Source organism: Marmota monax, unplaced genomic scaffold (genome assembly GCF_021218885.2).
Source record: "Marmota monax isolate L192 unplaced genomic scaffold, Marmota_monax_Labrador192_F-V1.1 WCK01_AAM20220418_F8-fsc00112, whole genome shotgun sequence".
NCBI lineage: Eukaryota > Metazoa > Chordata > Mammalia > Rodentia > Sciuridae > Marmota > Marmota monax.
This window is the reverse complement of record NW_026692073.1, coordinates 3030031-3049264: the sequence shown is the minus strand read 5'-3', so window position 1 is coordinate 3049264 and position 19234 is coordinate 3030031. Positions and strand designations below refer to the sequence as shown.

At 37.7% G+C, this 19234-nt stretch overlaps 1 protein-coding gene across 4 annotated transcripts in view; it reads left to right on the top strand.

The window, feature by feature from the left end:
- The window catches only part of Cnot6l (CCR4-NOT transcription complex subunit 6 like), a 109559-nt gene that overhangs the window by 47754 nt on the left and 42571 nt on the right, over nucleotides 1-19234 (top strand). For all 4 annotated transcript variants that reach the window (XM_046459153.2, XM_046459149.2, XM_046459150.2 and 1 more), the window contains one exon: nucleotides 11417-11506. In XM_046459153.2, coding sequence (XP_046315109.1) covers nucleotides 11417-11506 — 90 coding nt within the window. The remainder of the gene's footprint in view (nucleotides 1-11416; nucleotides 11507-19234) is intronic.

Genomic DNA, 19234 nt, shown 5'->3' with positions numbered 1-19234 from the left:
ATTATTTCTTTAATTTTTTCCTATTCTTTTCTGTCCTTCCTTTTGAGACTCCTATTATGCATATGTTGGTATCATTGGTGGTAGACAGTAATCATTGAGGCTCTATCCATCTTTTTTCATTTTTTTCTCTCTGTTCTTCAGACTGTATAAGCTCAACTGAAGTATTTTCAAGGTCAGTAGTCCCTTCTTCTTTCCTACTTAAGACTGCTTTTGAGGTCTTCCAGAGATATTGTTGTTTTATTGTAGTTTTCTACTTCACAATTTCTATTTAGTTCCTTTTTATACTTTCTTTTTTCGATATTCTCCCTTTGGTGAGGCGTCATTTTCATGCTTTAATTCTTTAGGCAACTTTTTGGGGGCGGTGGTGAGGGGTACTGATTGAACCCAGGAGTGCCTTTCTACTGAGCTATGTATCTAGACTTTTTTTTTTTTGGGAGACAGACTCACTAAGTTGCTGAGGCAGTCTTTGAACTTGTGGTTCTCTTGCCTAAGCCTCCTAAGTTACTGGGATTATAGACATGCACGACCACAACTGGCAATGATTTTTTAATTTTTATAAAGCTCTTTGAGCATACCATGCTTCTCTACTTATAGTGGGGTTACATTCTGATAAATTTGTTTTAATTTGAAAGTGCATTTGACACCTAACCTTTTGCACATTTGAGCTTAGCAGTACAGTACACGTAGAGTATCAGTTGTTCACATTTATGGTCTTATTTTCTTTTTGGAACTTGCACTATCTAGTATCATTCAACATATTGTTAGCTTGGTAGAAGATGAGCATTTGACATATGGTTTTACTGAATATACGTTACTTTTAAACCATCATAGAATTGAAAAATTATAAGTCAAATCATCTGAAGTCAGGGACTATTTCTGTTTTCCATAGCTGATTTAAAGTCTTCGTGGTAAGTCCAGCATCTGTCCTCAGGATCAGTTTTTATTGCCATCCACCCCCATGTCCTATTTATATGGCACATAACTTGCCTATTTTTTAGTGTGTTTTATAATTTTGTTGAGAATTGGACATTTTAAGTAAACATGACAATTCTGAATCTCTCCCCCAGTAGTTGCTTGTTGTTACTTGTAGTTTTTGTTCATCGCTTTAGTGCCTTTTGAATTAATTCTGTATTCTTTGTCATGTGTGGTCATTAAAATCTCTACTATGTTTAGTGGTTAGCTAGTGTTGAGACAAAGATTTCCTTAAATGTCTGAAAATTAAATTAAAAATTAAATCTCCCACTCTTCCGAAGTGGCTCTATGTTTGGGGCACAACATCAGTATTAAGCCAGGAAGGTTACAACTTTCCCTTTAGCATCCATTTGCTGATTGATATGTCCTTAAGATCAAAACAGGCCCTTCTAACCAGCAGACTACCCCAAAGAGATCAAGCACAGCTGCCCATATCCATCCACACATGCCTCTGTGGGGCCCAGGTGCACAGCTGGCCTGGTCCACCCCTTTGCTGTCAGGGCGGACACTCCCAGAGCCTAGCCTCTGGTGCAGGATTACCCCTTCTGACCAGTGGACTACTGCAGGAGCTGAGATCCAGCTCAGACTGCCCACACCAGCCCACACAGGATCCAGGCTCTCAGTAAGCCTGGTTCACCCCTCCCCAAGTGGGGCACACACTACCAGAGCCTAGCCTTTGGTGCCCCAGATCCACCCACTCCAACTTAAGCAGGACCCAGATCCATGATGAAGTAGCATTCATTGAGGGACACCAACAAGGTCTGGAATCCCAACATCAAGGTGAGGTACAGACACCAGGTACTACAAGAATATAGGGAAGAAGTTAATATCTCAGATCCATGCCACAGTCCGGCTGCAGCAAAATAACCAGGGGGTGATAAGCAACTTGTGTACATTGATACAGCAGGAGTGGGAGCCGTTTATTGTAGGACAGGAGGGGTATATATACATAATTACACACAGCTTATCTTAATTAACATAAACTAGATACAGCAGTCAACCAATAAGGAATCTCCACACTTAATGGCTCGCTGGCGTTAGTTTACAAACCACTCCCTCTGGCAAAATGCCAGGCGCCATCTTGACTTGTTTACAGACCCTAACAAATCCACACTATAAGAAAGGAAGACACATAGACAGCATGAAAAAACAAGGGAAGAAAGTGTCCCAAACAAACCAGGGCACTAAAATAACAGAAGGCATGGACAGTGAAGTTGATGAAATATCAGAGAAGGAGTTCAGAAGGTTCATAATTAAAATGATCTGTGAATTAAAGAATGACCTAAATGATCAAATACAAGCAAAAACTGATCACTCCAACAATGAGAAAAGAGAGCAAATACAGATAGCAAAAGATTACTTCACAAGAGAGAGACTGAAAAAAACCAGTCAGAAATTCTTGAAATGAAGGATACAATAAATCAAATAAAAAACTCAATAGAAACATAATCAACAGACTAGATCGCTTGGAAGAAAGAACTTCATATAATGAATACAAAGTATACAATCTGGAAAATAAAGTTGATCACACAGTGAAGAAAGTTAAAAACCATGAACAGAACATCTAGTAATTATGGGACAGCATCAAAAGACCAAATCTAAGAGTTATTGAGATAGAGGATGGCACAGTTTCAAAGCAAAGGAAGGCACAATCTCTTCAATGAGATAATATCAGAAAATTTCCCAAGCATGAAGAATGAATTGGAAAATCAAATACAAGAGGCTTACATGACACCCAATGTACTAAATTACAACAGATCTGCACCAAAGCACATTATAACGAAAATGCCTAGCATACAGAATAAGGATAGAATCTTAAAAGCTGCAAGAGGGAAGAATCAGATCACATATAGGGGGAGACCATTTCGTATTTCAGCAGATTTTTCAATCCAGATCCTCAAAGCCAGGAGATCGTGGAACAACATATACCAAGCTTTGAAAGAAAATAGATGCCAACCAAGAATCTTACATACAGCAAAACTAAGCTTTAGATTTGATGATGAAATAAAAACCTTCCATGATAACAAAAAAATTTACAATGAGAAAGTCTGCACTAGAACATCCTCAGCAAAATATTCCAAGAAGAGGAAATGAAAAAAAAAATGATGAAAATCAGCAGAGGGAGGAATTAACACTAAAGGGAAATCTAATCAGAGGAGAAACCAAGTCATGTTAAATACCAAAAAATAAACAAGAATGGCTGAGAATACAAATCATGTCTCAGTAATAACCCTGAGTGTTAATGGCCTAAACTCACCAATCAAAAGACATAGAATAGCAGATTGGATCCAAAAAAAAAAAAAAGAAGTAGAAGAAAAAGACCCAATAATATGCTGCCTCCAAGAGACTCATTTCACAGAAAAAGACATTCACAGGTTGAAGGTGAAGGGTTGGGAAAAATCATATCACTCACATGGACTGCGGAAGCAAGCAGGGGTTTCCGTCCTCATATCAAATAAAGTAGACTTCAAATTAAAGTCAATCAAAAAGGATAAAGAAGGACACTACATACTGCTCAGGGGAACCATACACCAACAAGACTTAACAATTATAAGTATATATGCCATAAACGATGGAACAGCTATGTTCATCAAACAAACTCTTCTCAAGTTCAAGAGTCAAGTAGACCACAACACAATAATGTTGGGTGACTTTAACACATCTCTTTCATCACTAGATAGATCTTCCAAACAAAAGCTGAGCAAGGTACCAAGAACATTCATTGGAGAAAAGATAGCATCTTCAACAGTTGGTGCTGGGAAAACTTGAAATCCATAAGCAACAATATGAAATTAAACCCCTGTCTCTCACCATGCACAAAACTCAACTCAAAATGAATCTAGGACTTAGGAATACAACCAGAGATCCTGTGTCTAATAGAAGAGAAAGTAGGCCCTAATCTCCATCATGTGGGATTAGGCCCCAACTTCCTTAATAAGACTCCTGTGGCGCAAGAATTAAAATCAAGAATCAATAAATGGGATGGACTCAAACTAAAAAGTGTCTTCTCATCAAAAGAAACAATCTGTGAGGTGAATAGAGAACCTGCATATTGGGAGCAGATCTTTACCCCTCACACATCAGAGAGCACTAATCTCTAGGGTATATAAAGAATTCAAAAACCTAAGCACCCAAAAAAACAAATAACCCAGTCAATAAATGGGCCAAGGACCTGAAGAGAGACTTCTCAGAAGATGATGTACAATCAATCAACAAATACATGAAAAAATGTTCATCATTAGCAATTAGAGAAATGTAAATCAAAACCACTCTTAAGATTTCATCTCACTCCAGTTAGAATGGCAGCTATTATATATACAAATAACGAAAAGTGTTGGTGAAGATGTGGGGAAAAAGGTGTACTCATCCACTGCTGGTGGAACTGCAAATTGGTGCAGCCAATATGGAAAAGCAGTATGGAGATTTCTTGGAAAACTGGGAATGGAACCACCATTTGACCTAGCTATCCCTCTCCTTGGTCTATACCCAAAGGACTTAAAAATGGCATACTACAGGGACACACCACATCTTTATAGCAGCACAATTCACAATAGCTAAACTGTGGAACCTACCTAGACGCCCTTCAGTGGATGAATGGATAAAAAAAATGTGGCATATATACACAATGGAATACTACTCAGCAATAAGAGAGAATAAAATCATGGAATTTGCAGGTAAATGGATGGAGTTAGAGAAGATAATGCTAAGTGAAGTTAGCCAATCCCAAAAAACCCAAATGCCGAATGTTTTCTTTGATATAAGGAGGCTGTTTCATAGTGAGATAGGGAGATGGGAGGCATGGAAAGGATAGATGAACTCTAGATGGGGGACAGGGGTAGGAGGGGAAGAGGGGGCATGGGGTTATTAATGAGGGTGGAATGTGGTGATCATTATTATCCAAAGTACAGGTATGAAAGCATGAATTGGTGTGAATGTACTGTGTATACAATCAGAGATATGAAAAATTGTGCTCTGTATGTGTAATAAGAATTGTAATGCATTCTGCTGTCATATATAAATAAAAATAAGGTAAAAAATCAAAACAGACACAAAGACCAATGGTATAGAATAGGACACAAGACAAACCCACATAAATAACAGTTATCTCATACTAAACAAAGTTGTCATAAACATAACATTGTGGAAAATATAGCCTCTGCAACAAATGGTGCTGGGAAAATTGGAAATCTGTATTTAACAAAATGAGATTATTCTTCTGTCTCTCACCATGCAGAAAACTCAAAAAGTGGATCAAAGACTTAGGCATTAGAATAGAGACCCTGTTGGGCTGGGGATGTGGCTCAAGCAGTAGTGCACTCGCCTGGCATGTGTGGGGCGCTGGGTTCAATCCTCAGCACCACATAAAAATAAAATAAAGATGTTGTGTCCACCGAAAACTAAAAATAAATAAATATTAAAAGATTCTCTCTCTCGTTCTCTCTCTCTTAAAAAAAAAAAAAAAATAGAGACCCTGCACCTAATAGAAGAAAAAGTAGGCCCAAATCTTCATTTTGTCAACTTGCTTAGGATCAGAATTCTTTGTCAAGACCATCACTAGCAGAAGGGAGGAGGATACAGAAATGCCACGACACCAAGCCAATTGACGGCTCCTTGGGAAAAATTGCATCACTGGTGACACCATCAGCAAAGATATGCCAGCATTACCACAATTCGCTGCACCAAACGATAGTTACATAGTCCAGGCAAGTTCTGCAAGCAGTTCAAAGCGGAGGAATCTATCAATATGTCCATTTCCTCCCCAAAATCTGTCTCCTCCCAAAGTAAGTTGACTCTTTGATTGAGCATTACTTGTTGAGTTCTTCACCGGCACTGGGATGGAGATAGGAATTCTGGCAATGATGCTAAAGAGACATTATCCTGAAAAGAATTATTAAATATAATGAAAAGGAAAGGTGAAAGTAAACAAACAGATCTGTTAACCTACTTTAAAAACAATCCTTAACAGCTTTTTACCTAATTTAAATTAGTAAACAAACAGATCTGTTAACCACCTTTAAAAACAATCCTTAACAGCTGTTTACATAATTTAAATTAAACCATTTAAATCACGTGAATAAAAAAAATAATAATAATTCGGATCCATTTTTTCATGAGCGCTCCTCATATAAGAAATATGGACATACGCACATACAGACATACAACACAAAACACAAGAGTGTACACAAACGTACAACACATAAGAAAATAGTAAAGGCCTTGTAGCTTTACCTAGGTGAAATCTCCATTGCAATGTTTAAAAACTCCACAGTCAAAAAATAAAACTGATCAGAAAAACATTAACCTAGGTTTGTATGAGCTCAAAAAATAAAAATAGAACCTTATGATGTGGAAAAATGCAATAATAAAATAGCTATTGAAAAAAGCATCCTGGTTAATCACTGTCGCAGATGTAAGAAGGGCCAAGCTGGAGTTCTGGATATCAGCTGTTATGGATTTGAGTCAAATCATCTTCTTTTCGATCTGTAGAAACTGTTTTAGTTAATCTCTCTGGAATCCAAATGGGCTGCTGTTCTCCCTGTGGAAAAACACAAACAGACCCCCGACTCCAGACAATCACTGGGTCAGGACCTTTCCATTGTCCTGTTAGAATATCTTTCCAAAGTACTTTAGGCTTATGTAAATTTTTTGGATACATATGCCTTTCCGCAGCACTAAGTCCTGAAGAATCCAAATTTTAAAAGTTTAGAGTAAAAAGGGTTATTTTAAGTTTATCTATGGGGGATATATACCCCTTTCCAATTCCCTCTTTTTGCTTTAATAAGTATGTCTGTATCTAATAGTTGTCTTAGCTTTTTGCATTTTCTATCTGTGTAATACCTTACTTGACATTTTCAACCATTTTTTATCTTATTTCTATCTTCTAGTTTTTTCCTAAGGTTTGTATATTTACCCTTAGTTGCTTATTTTCCTCCTAGTTTTTTTTTGTTGTTGTTTTCTATTTTGTGGGTTTAAAATTGTCTCCCTACATCTTTTTTATCTTTCTACATCTTTTTTATCTTTTTTCTTTTTAACTTTCTATACTTTTGTCTTTAAAGTTTTTCACTTTAAATTTTTAATCTTCTTTATCTAAATATCATTTATCCTGTTATCTTCCCATTTTTTTTAAAGTAATGCCTTTAAGATTAACTAGGCTTCAAATGATGCAATAAAGCAATCTTTTTTCCGCCATGAAGGTATCTCAACCACCTTCAATTTAACCTTTTAATTATCATCTATACTGTACTTTTAAATGTACTTTTTCACCACCTACAACTTCACTCTTTTAAACGAGGCTTAGATTCTGTTTAAATCGCTTTAATGTTAGTTTACATGGCTGCCCTTCAACCAAAGGCTTTTATTTTTTAACTCCATTGAGAAGCTTTGTCTCAATCTGCCATGTACAAATACCTTTTTCTTCTTTATTCCTTTCTCAAGCTTTTAAAGTAAGTCTAATTTCCTCAAAATCTTTTTAAATGGCATTTTACAACTTTTTACTTTACCACACAGAGATTATCTCATCTAGAAACATTTATTTTTCCTTTAACCTTTTATATTAAAATATATTTCCACATCTTGAATCTTTTTCTATCTCTTTTTTAACCGTTAACCCTTTTTATAAATTCACATTTTGAAACAACTCTTATAAAATTTCTGATTTAGACAAATTACTCCACTTTAATAAAATGAAAGACTTTCATGTTTTTTATGATACTATAATACTATAATTGAAACCCAACTGAAAATTTTTCTACTCTTTGTATATAAATTACACATGATAGAATCTTAACATTTAGTAACCTTGTTTTAGCAAAGACAGAGACACAAAGCAATATTAAACCTTTTTCCATTTACCAATTTATGAAAACACACATAATGTTTAAATATATTACCTTATGGAACTTAATAAGTAAAGAGTACTTGATTTTATATTTAGTGGTTGATATTTTAACACTTCAGCTTTGTAAATTAATCAGATGTCTGTAAAAACCAAGATCTTAGACAAGTGTAGTAAACAGAACTAGCCCTCTCTTTCTTGTTGAAGAAAAATCCTTCTACAGGATACCATGATGGTCCCATTAATATACTTAATAATTGCAAGAAGTAAAAGCAAGAATCAATAAATGGGATTGTATCAAACTAAAAAGCTTCTTCACAAGAAAGAAAACAATCAATAACACAAAGATATAGCTTACAGAATGGGAGAAAATCTCTGTTATCTGCACCTCAGATAGAACATTAATCTCTAGGATAATGGAAGATCATTTGATTCGACAAGGGAATGAAGGGAAAGAAGGGTGGATAGGAACAGGAAAGACAGTAGATGTATCAGACATAATTTTCCTATGTTCATATATGAATACACGACCAGTGTAACTTCACATCTTGTAATAACCACAAGAATGGGAAGTTATACTCCATATATTTATGTCAAAATATACTCTACTGTCGTGTATGTAAAAAGAATAAGTTAAAAAAAAAAAAACCTGGGGGCTGGGATTGTGGCTCAGTGGTAGAGCACTTGTCTAGCACGTGTGAGGCCCTGGGTTCGATCCTCAGCACCTCATAAAAATAAATAAAATAAAGGTATTGTGTCCAACTACTTCTAAAAAATAAATGTTAAAAAAAAATACGGAGGTGAGAGATTTGGGTGTTTTTGGTCTTTTCTGGGCATGTGCGTTGTCCTTTGCATGTTCATGGTCTTAAATTTCCAGGAGTACGTAAGAACTTTTCAAAGCCATTATGGACATCTCTTTCCCAAGCTTTTCATATTAAGCTTTTTGATTAGTCTGTTATTTGTCCCAGTTGTTACCATCACTTACACTTTCCTGTAATTTTTTTTTTCGAACACTTGGCTCAGTTCTAGTCCTCTTCTCCAGGGAGAAGTCTCTCAACATTGGATAAGAATCAGATAATTACTATACAGGTCTGATAATGACTATTTGAAAATGAGGCTTTGAAAGAGTTCCAGCTTTGATTTGTTGCTCTATTGGCTTCAAAGTTGCCCTGGCAGTGTGGAATCAGAATAAATAAAAACTATATAAATCATTATTCTTAATCAGATTCTAACATTTTTTTTTTCTTAAGTGAATACTTCCTGGGGGTTTTTCAGTAATGCATTGCTTTTTCTTTTTCCCTCAGAGTTGGCAAGAGTTTATTAGAAAGTGAGATAAGAATGTATAGTAGGCACTGTAACAGGATGCCTCTGGACAGACTGTATGTTGTAGATTTTCGGGGTTTGGGTTTCCTAAAAACTGAGGTTCTTGGCTTTCTTTGTTATTGTCACATTCTGTTATACCTCTTTAAGTGGTTTGTTACTCCTTTGTTTAGTGCTCAGAAAATTTTCTTTCTGAGGGTTGTAAAGATCTCGTCACAAGGGGTGGGTATTACATGATCTTGGAATAATAATTCCCTTAACAGGCTATAATTATCTATGGCTGGGGGAGGTTTGACATATCAGTTCCCATTTTCAGAAGCTTTTCTGCTTTGGTAAGTAACATTCCCTGTGCTTCCTGGTTCTGTGACCCATGGATTCTTTTTTGATATATGTTCACTGTCCTGTCTAAGTAATTGCCCTTCGTAGTCCTTTCCCCACTCACATGTTCATGGCCGCCTGTTTGCCTAATATTATCCCCTCAAGGACTTGGGCCCCTAACTTATTTTAGGGTAATTGGGCATCAACCTATTCTGGCTGCCCCTGTTAGAGACGTCAATGATGTGTGCGAAGCTGATCACTGTCCTTGCGTTCTGTGATGTGGGGTATGGACGTTTAAAGGTATTCAGCATCAAAGTCCATGGTAAATGTCAGGAAGAAGAGATCCTGATATAAGTTTTCATAGTGGCAGTTGCTGAGCATTTGGACTAGATATACATGTGGGTAGGGATCATGCTTAGACATGTATTAGAACTCCCACCAATTTGAGCCTTCAGTGAGGTCACATGAGGTTCTATTGATATAGATGGAGATGAAAGTATAAGAGGAAGGTTAAGAGGCTTTTTTTTTTTTTTTTTCAATATAATGGGCTCTGACTTTCAGAAATCCTATTGTAACTGACTTTCAGTCTTTGCTAAGGTGTTGCCCTGGCCAGGAGCCTTCCAGTTTGTCAGTTGGTAAGACCTGCCTTCCAAAAAGACTAAAAAAACACTTCCAGCCTCTCATCCTGAAGGACTGGATTTCAATTGTGGCCTTTTGGTCCTACTGAAGGGTTGTTCTGGCCAGAGACTTTCAGTTGGCTCAAGAAATCCCTCCAGTCACCAAGAATCCAAGGTGTAGAATGAAAGTTCAGAAAAGGCTTAACAGGGCAGAAACAAAAAATATTAGATAGTAAATACATAAACCAGCAACAGTTGTTTGTTATTTTGAAATTTATGTACTGTACATGATTGCATATGCTATACTTTTATATAGCTGGCAGCACAGTAGGTTTGATAACATCAGCATCACCACAAACACCTGAATAATGTGGTGTACTGTGATATTATGAAGGCATTGATGTCAGTACATGATAGGAATTTTGCAATTCTATTATACCCTTGTGAAACCATCATCACATACTCATTTGTTGTTGATGAAGTGTCATGCTTAACAATTATAGGATGATTTTGATAGTTTTTTTTTTTGGTTTGATTTTATAGAGTAGCAAATTTTTGGAGATCCTTTTCTAACTTTGGTTGATTTTTAAAAAAATCTGTTTCTTCTTGAGTGAGCTTTGTTCTGTCTTTCAAAAAATTTGTCCTTCTGTTCTATGATGTTGAATTTATGAGCATACAATTCTTCTCACTTTTGAAATATTTTTCTTTTCTCTATAATGTAATATAAATACTCTAAGATGAAGTCTTTTTTATGACAACATTTATTCTGTCTCATGTGGGGCTGTTTGTCTTTCAGTTTGAAATCTGTCATCAAAAATAAATATAGAACCTATAGGGTTACTTTAGAATTGAAGATGAGCCTTGCGCAGTGGCACACGCCTCTAATCCCAGTGGCTACGGAGACTGAGGCAGGAGAATTGGGGGTTCAAAGCCAGCCTCTGCAATGGCGAGGTGCTTAGGAACTCAGTGAGACCCTGCTCTAAATAAAATACAAAAATAGGGCTGGGGATGTGGCTTAGTGGTCAAGTGCCCCTGACTTCAATGCCTGGTAACACACCCCCCCACACACCAAAAAAGGAATTGACCAAGATGAAGTGATGTGTTTATGTATGTGTCCATACATGTTTTTGACAAGCCCAAATTTTAGGTTCATAATATAAACAGTGAAATCTGAAAAGAAAGAATTCTTTTGAAGTTTCATTATCTTAAAAGAATATTTTTAAAATTTCTTTAAATGTCTGACATTAAATACAGTAGAATTCAATTTAGAAAGTGTTTTGTTTCATAGTGTACATCTTTTGTCTTGTATTGCAATTCTGAGTCTTACAAGTTTTATTTTTATTTTCTGCTTTAGGCAATCCTTTATCACAGGATATTCTCAACTTATACCAGGACCCAGATGGAACACGAAAGCTACTGAACTTCATGCTTGACAATCTTGCAGGTAACTAACTATTAATGACAAAAGGAGTATACTCTCCAGATAATATCATGGTAGAACATTATTCTTTTCATAAATGGAGTGCTTTCTGTTTATTAAGCAATGTTCTAGGAAATTTAGTTACATAATTTTAATTTTTCTAAGAACCTAGGTGGAAGGAATTTTTCTAATTCACATTTTACAGTTGCCGCAGTCTGGCTGGGCACAATCAGGAGCCACTTGTCAAAAGAAACTAACTTTATTTTTAGAACCACACACGCCAAACAAAACAGCCTCTCAGGAAAAACCCTCAGAGCCTCAACTGCCACCACCGGCTTTCCACAAGCCTCTCTCCCCCTCACAAGCTTCTCCCCACCTCCCACAATCCTCCTGCTCTTGAGGCCGATTGGCTGGGTCACGTGGGCGGAGCCAAAAAAGTCCCCCAATGAGCAGCTCCGTGGTCTGAAAGGGCAGGGAAACAGTCCAATGAGCATCACCGCAGAGGAACCAATCAGCTAGATGTTGCTGGGGCCGCTGTGAGCCAATCATCAGCCGGCAGCTGGAAGTTTGCTGGCAGCTGGAAGTTTGCTGGGGCCCCTTCGGCTGTGGCTCTCAACATCTCCCCCTCTCTGTTTAAACAACAAGCATGTGGCTTAGGGACCGTGCCTGCCTTAGGTTGTCCAGTAGTACATATGGTCCTTAGGTTGGTACCATTGCAATTGGATCTTACCCGTCACTGACTACCGGTCCAGTATACAGCCACACCTGTGGAGAGGTCTTTGTACCAGCGGGGGGGTGAGGTTCTTTGCCTCACCTCTGTTGGCCCCCAAATTTTAGCTGGACGATCATGATAAGCAGAAGGGAGGAAGATACACCAAGCCAATTGACGGCTCCTTTTGGAAAAATTGTACCACCAATGACATCATCAGCAAAAATACCCCAACACTACCACAAGTCGCTGCACCAACAGATAGTTCACAATGCATACAGGTGAGCTCACAATGTGTCCAGGCAAGTTCTGCAAGCAGTTCAGTGATGGCTATTGTAGAAGCTGTAGATTGGTTTTATCTTTGACTTCACCAGCACTGGGATGAAGATAGGAATTCTGGCAATAATGGCTAAAGAAAAAATTATGTAACATTACAGAAGGCACTAAAAGAAAACAATTTTCTTAACAATTTACATTGTCTTCACCGGCACTGGGATGAAGATAGGAATTCTGGCAATAATGGCTAAAGAAAAAATTATGTAACATTACAGAAGGCACTAAAAGAAAACAATTTTCTTAACAATTTACATTATCTTTAAGAGAATTATTAAATATAATGAAAAGGAAAGGTGAAAGTAAACAAACAGATGTGTTAACCTTCTTTTTTGTTTACATATTAAAACAATCCTCAACAGTTGTTTACCCAATTTAAATTAAACCATATAAATCACGTGAAAAAAAATATTTGGATCCATTTTATCATGAGCGCTCATCATATATGATATATGGACATACGTACATTCAAACATATAACACAAAACACAAGTGTGCACACATAATACAATACATACAACACATAACATTATAGTAAAGGCCTTATAACTTTTTACAGGTGAAATCTCCATTGCAGTGTTTAAAAACTATAGTCAAAAAATAGAACTGATCAGCAAAACATTAACCTAGGTCTGTGTGAGCTCAAAAAACAAAATAGAACTTCATGATATGGCAAAGGGCAATAATAAAATACATATTGAAAAAAGCATCCTGGTTCTGTTGCAGATGTAAGAATAGCCAAACTGGAGTTTTGGATATCAGTTGTTATGGATTTGAGCCAAATCATCTTCTTTTTGGTCTGTAGAAATCGCTTTAGTTAATCTTTCTGGAATCCAAATCGGCTGCTGTTCTCCCTGTGGAAACACACAAACAGACCCCGACTCCAGACAATTACTGGGTCAGGACCTTTCCATTGTCCTGTTAGAATATCCTTCCAAAGTACCTTGGGCTTATGCACATTTTTTGGACATATATGCCTTTCCGCAGCACTAAGTCCTGATGAATCCAAATTTAAAAAGTTTAGAGTAAAAAGGGTTATTTTAAGTTTATCTTTGGGGAATATATACCCCTTCCCAATTCCTTCTTTTTGCTTTAATAAGTACATTTTAATAGTTTGATGAGCTCTTTCAACTATGCCTTGTCCCTGTGGATTGTATGGGATTCCTGTTATATGAGTAATGCCAAATGTTGAGCAAAATTGTTTAAAAGAGGTAGAAGTATAACCAGGGGCATTATCTGTTTTTAACTGTTTTGGAACAACCACAGTGGCAAAATTTTGTAAGCAATGAGCTATAACATCTTTAGTTTTTTCTCCGGCATGAAGGGAGCCCATCAAAAATCCAGAAGAAGTATCAACTGTAACATGCAAATATTTTAATTTTCCAAATTCTGGCAAGTGTGTGACGTCCATCTGCCAAATATGGTTAGGTATCAATCCTCTAGGATTGATTCCAAGATTAACTTGTGGTAAAAAGGTCACACAATTTTGACATTGTTTTATTATTTGTCTAGCTTGTTCCTTAGTTATTTTAAAACGCTTTTGTAAAGTATTAGCATTGACATGGAACTTTTTATGAAAATTTATAGCTTCTTCTAGTGTAGAGAAAATATGTATGTCATGTGTAGTTTTATCTGCTAAATCATTGCCCAAACTAAGGGCTCCAGGCAATCCTGTATGTGCCCTGATATGTCCTATAAAGAATGGATCTTTTCTGTCCCAAATTAGACTTTGTATAGTGGAAAGCAAAGAGAAAACAGTAGAAGAAGGGGAAATCCTACCAGCATCTTCAAGAGATACTATAGCATTAACTACATACTGACTATCAGAAAATAAATTAAATACAGAATCTTTAAACATCACAAAAGCTTGTAAAACTGCATTAAGCTCTACCTTTTGAGCTGATTGTTTGGGTACTAAAAATGTAAAAGTTTGATCAGGGGTAACTACTGCTGCTGTACCATTATTTGACCCATCAGTGAATATATTTGGAGCATTCATGATAGGTGTTTTTCTTGTCATTTTTGGAAAAATTACAGGATGCAATGACCAAAAAGACAATAAAGGATTAGATGGTAAGTGGTTATCAAATGAAACATTAGATTTGCACATGATTATTGCCCAAGTATTTAACTCATTAGCTAACTCATCAATTTGATTCATAGTATATGGAGTAATAATTTTATTGGGAGAAATTCCAAACACTCCCTTTGTTGCTTTTATTCCTTTGAGTATTAATTGTCCTACAGCCTCAGGATACCTAGTAAGAATAGTGTTAGGAGAATAAGATAAATGTATCCATAATAATGGACCTTCTTGCCAAAATACTCCTGTAGGAATATTTTTTGTTGGTAGTACAATAAATAATAAAGGCAAACTTATATCAATTCTATCCAAATGCATATTTTCCATATATGTTTCAATGATTTTTAATGCCTTTCTTGCTTCAGGCGTTAACATTCGGGGTGAATTTGGATCTGATGGACCTTTTAGGATATCAAATAAAGGTCCCAACTCTCCTGTTGGTATACCTAGATAAGGCCTTATCCAATTTATGTCTCCTAATAACTTTTGAAAGTCATTAAGTGATTTGAGTTGATCTACTCATATTTGAATTTTTGGTGGACGGACCATGGTTGAGGATAATAGAACTCCTAAATAATTAATTGGAAAATTTAATTGTATTTATCTATTGCTATCTCTAGATTATAATTTTTTAATAAGTTTGTAAGTGTGGCATAACATTCTAGCAATGTGTTTTTATCTTTGTGTGCTAATAATACATCATCCATATAGTGGAATATTTGTAGTTCAGGATTTTGATTTCTAAGTGGCTGGATTACTTTGTTAACATAAATTTGACACATAGTTGGGCTGTTAGCCATCCCTTGAGGGAGTACTTTCCATTCATATCTCTGATCAGGACCTTCATGATTCAGTGCAGGGATAGTAAATGCAAAACGTGGACTATCCTCAGGATGAATTAGAATTGAAAAAAAAACAATCTTTAATATCTATAACTAAAACATACCAGGTTTTTGGCAAAGCAGACAACTGAGGAATCCCTGATTGAGCAGGTCCCATAATAACCATCTCATTATTAATGGCTCTTAAATCTTGCAATAATCTCCATTTACCAGATTTCTTTTTGATGACAAAAATGGGAGTATTATGGGGAGATACAGAAGGTTGTATATGTCCTTCCGCTAATTGTTGTTTGACCAGGTCATGGGCTGCTTGTATCTTTTCTTTAGTCAGGGGCCACTGAGGAACCCATACTGGTCTTTCTGATTTCCAAGTAATTTTTATTGTCTCAGTGGCCCTTTCTGAAAATCCAACCCATGTCTTTCTGTTCCTTGATCTATTTGTATTGGTGCTGCTATACCTTGTTCTTGTTTTTCTAATCTTTTTCCTTTCCTAAAACCTTGTCTAGTCATAATAGTGGGTGCATTTTGGTTGATGTTATTTGTTAATGTCAAACCTAATTGATCTAGGACATCTCGTCCCCATAAATTTACGGGAAGATGATCCAATACATATGGCTGTATAGTTCCTTCACATCCTTCAGGATCCTTCCAGTCTAATACCATTGCACTTCTATGGGGATTAGTCACCACTCCTAGGCCTCGAAGCATTTGAGTGGCTTGTTGTAATGGCCAATGTTTTGACCATTCTTGACGAGAGATGATGCTAAGGTCTGCACCTGTATCCAGTAGCCCATTAAATTCATGTCCTTGAATATTTAGTTTTAGCATGGGGCGAGAATCTAAATTTAAAGAAAGCATAGCCCAATCTACACCTGTGGAGCCTAATCCCTTGGAACCTCTTTCTACAGTACGACTGGAAAATTTATCATGTAGGCTGGGTATTATTAGTAACTGTGCTATTCTATCTCCTGGTGAAATTACTGATATACCCTTTGGAGAACTGGCTATAATTTTTATTTCACCTTCATAATCGGGATCAATTACCCCAGGACTTATCATAAGTCCTTTTAGAGTAGAAGAGCTGCGTCCCAATAATAAGCCTACTGTTCCTTTGGGAAGAGGTCCTTTCACCCCTGTGGGAATGATTTGAACTCCCATCTCTGGAGTTAGTACTGCTCTGGCGGAGGTGCAGATGTCCAACCCTGCGCTCCCTCTGGTTTGTCTGATGAGGGATCTGATGGACAATGTGTCCTGGGCACTACCCTGATGGGGTTGCTGGGTTCCTCCAGTGCTCCGTATATTTGTGGTTTTGGGCCCCGGAGCATTGGGCCCCCCTGTCCATTTTTTGGCAATGGAGCCCGATGCCTTTCTCCACGATATCGTGGATAAACACCTGGTCCTTGTTCGTTTTTTTGATAATGGAGTACCCTCTATGGTGGTTTGAGAACGGCATTCATTAGCCCAATGTCTCCCTCTACGGCATCGTGGGCAAATACCTGGTATTCTACTCCTTTGATACCTAGTTTTGTTAAACCCTCCTCCAATGGGGCAATTCCTTTTAAAATGTCCTGTTTGTTCACAATTGTAGCATGTTCTTGGCCTGGCATCTAAAGCCTGTTTTACTGCAGCTGCCACAATTTGCCCTTGTTCATTAATGTCTCTGGCATGTAAAGCCTGTTTTACTGCAGCTGCCACGACTTGCTCTTGTTCATTAATGTCTCTACATAATTTAATATATGTGTTTAAATCTTCATGTTTCCATGGTCTAATGATATCTCTGCACCAACGATTCGCTTGCTCATAAGCCAGGTGTTTTAGTAATGGCATTGCTTGTTCTGTATTCCCAAAAACTCTGGTAGCTGTTTGAATAAGCCTATCTACAAATTCAGCATAAGGTTCATTAGCTCCTTGTATTACCTTAGATAATTGACCTTGTAAACCTCCACGTCCTTGTAAAGTCTTCCATGCCTTAATTGCATCTGCAGCAATTTGTGCGTATACGCCAGGATCATATGCAATTTGTTGCTGCTGATCCTCATAAGGTCCCTTTCCTAACAACATATCTAGATTTCTCTGAGGATAACCAGCTGCTGCATTTCGCCTAGCCGTCTCCTTGCAAAATTCCTCATTGGCAACCCTCCATAACAGGTATTGTCCTCCATTTAGCACAGCTTTACACATATTAGCCCAATCTGCTGGCGTCATGTTCAAGTTGTTAATGGATTCGACCATGCTTACAGTGAAGGGTGCTTGAGGACCATAGGTTGTTACAGCCTCTTTTAGCTGCTTCACTGTTTTGAAATTTAAAACTTGGTAAAATCGCTGCCCTCCTGCCTCAAATACAGGGCATGTTAATATTTGAGATCTTGTCTTAGGATCCCAACTATCAACTGCGGGGGTTGAGGACCTCCCAGCATATGGAGGTGGCCTTGTTAGTTGGACACTTACGTCCTCTGGTGATAGAAAGGTGTTAGTAGCAGTCTCCTGTAGAGGTGATGCTGTTGGTTGGACACTTACACCCTCTGGTGATAGAAAGGTGTTAGTAGCAGTCTCCTGTTGTAACTTTCCCCCTGATGGCTTTTTCTGTTTTACGCTTTCTTTCTCTGTCTGACTAGCTTGAGAGGCCTTCTCTTTTACTTGAATCTTTTCCTCTGTCTGACTAGCTTGAGAGACCTTCTCTTTTACTTGAATCAATATGTCTTCTCCTTCCTCTACCATTGTCTGAACTGAAGGCTTTGGACTAAGCAAACAAGATATGAACGTCCACAATGGCAATGTGCCAACTGTCAGAGTCCCTGGGCTTTTCTTTTCTATTCTTTTTAAATCTTCACCATGATGGTTCCATTGTGATATATTTAACAACTCCTCCTTAAAAAGCCATGGGCTACATTTTTGTATTGTATCAACGTATGCCCTGATTGTTCTTGATTTTACTGAGATGCCTCCTTCCTCTAACAATTTACTTAACACTCTTTCAGTTTGTTTTTTACTAATTTCTGATCCCGTATTTCTACTATAATACAACCCAACAAGATAACGCCTAACAAAACTGAAACAGAGTGAAACAAAATTGGAACAACACAAAATCATTATAATAGCCTCCTGAAATGTCCATCCGTCCTTTCTCCCTATCTGTTCCTCAGATGTGAGCGGTGTTTCTTCCATCTTACACATCTCCAGGGACAGGCAACTTAAAACAAAAGTGAAACAAAATAACAAAAGAAGAATCTTAAAATGGCTACCCATCCTCTTGCCCTGCCCTCAGGGGCGAGCAGTTCACTTACCCTCAGTCGCTCCCTGTGCGAGCCACCAAATGCCGCAGTCTGGCTGGGCACAATCAGGAGCCACTTGTCAAAAGAAACTAACTTTATTTTTAGAACCACACACGCCAAACAAAACAGCCTCTCAGGAAAAACCCTCAGAGCCTCAACTGCCACCACCGGCTTTCCACAAGCCTCTCTCTCCCTCACAAGCTTCTCCCCACCTCCCACAATCCTCCTGCTCTTGAGGCCGATTGGCTGGGTCACGTGGGCGGAGCCAAAAAAGTCCCCCAATGAGCAGCTCCGTGGTCTGAAAGGGCAGGGAAACAGTCCAATGAGCATCACCACAGAGGAGCCAATCAGCTAGATGTTGCTGGGGCCGAGGAGCCAATCAGCTAGATGTTGCTGGGGCTGCTGTGAGCCAATCATCAGCCGGCAGCTGGAAGTTTGCTGGGGCCCTTTCGGCTGTGGCTCTCAACATACAGTTACATATTCACTGAATCAGATACTAATCATCTGCATACA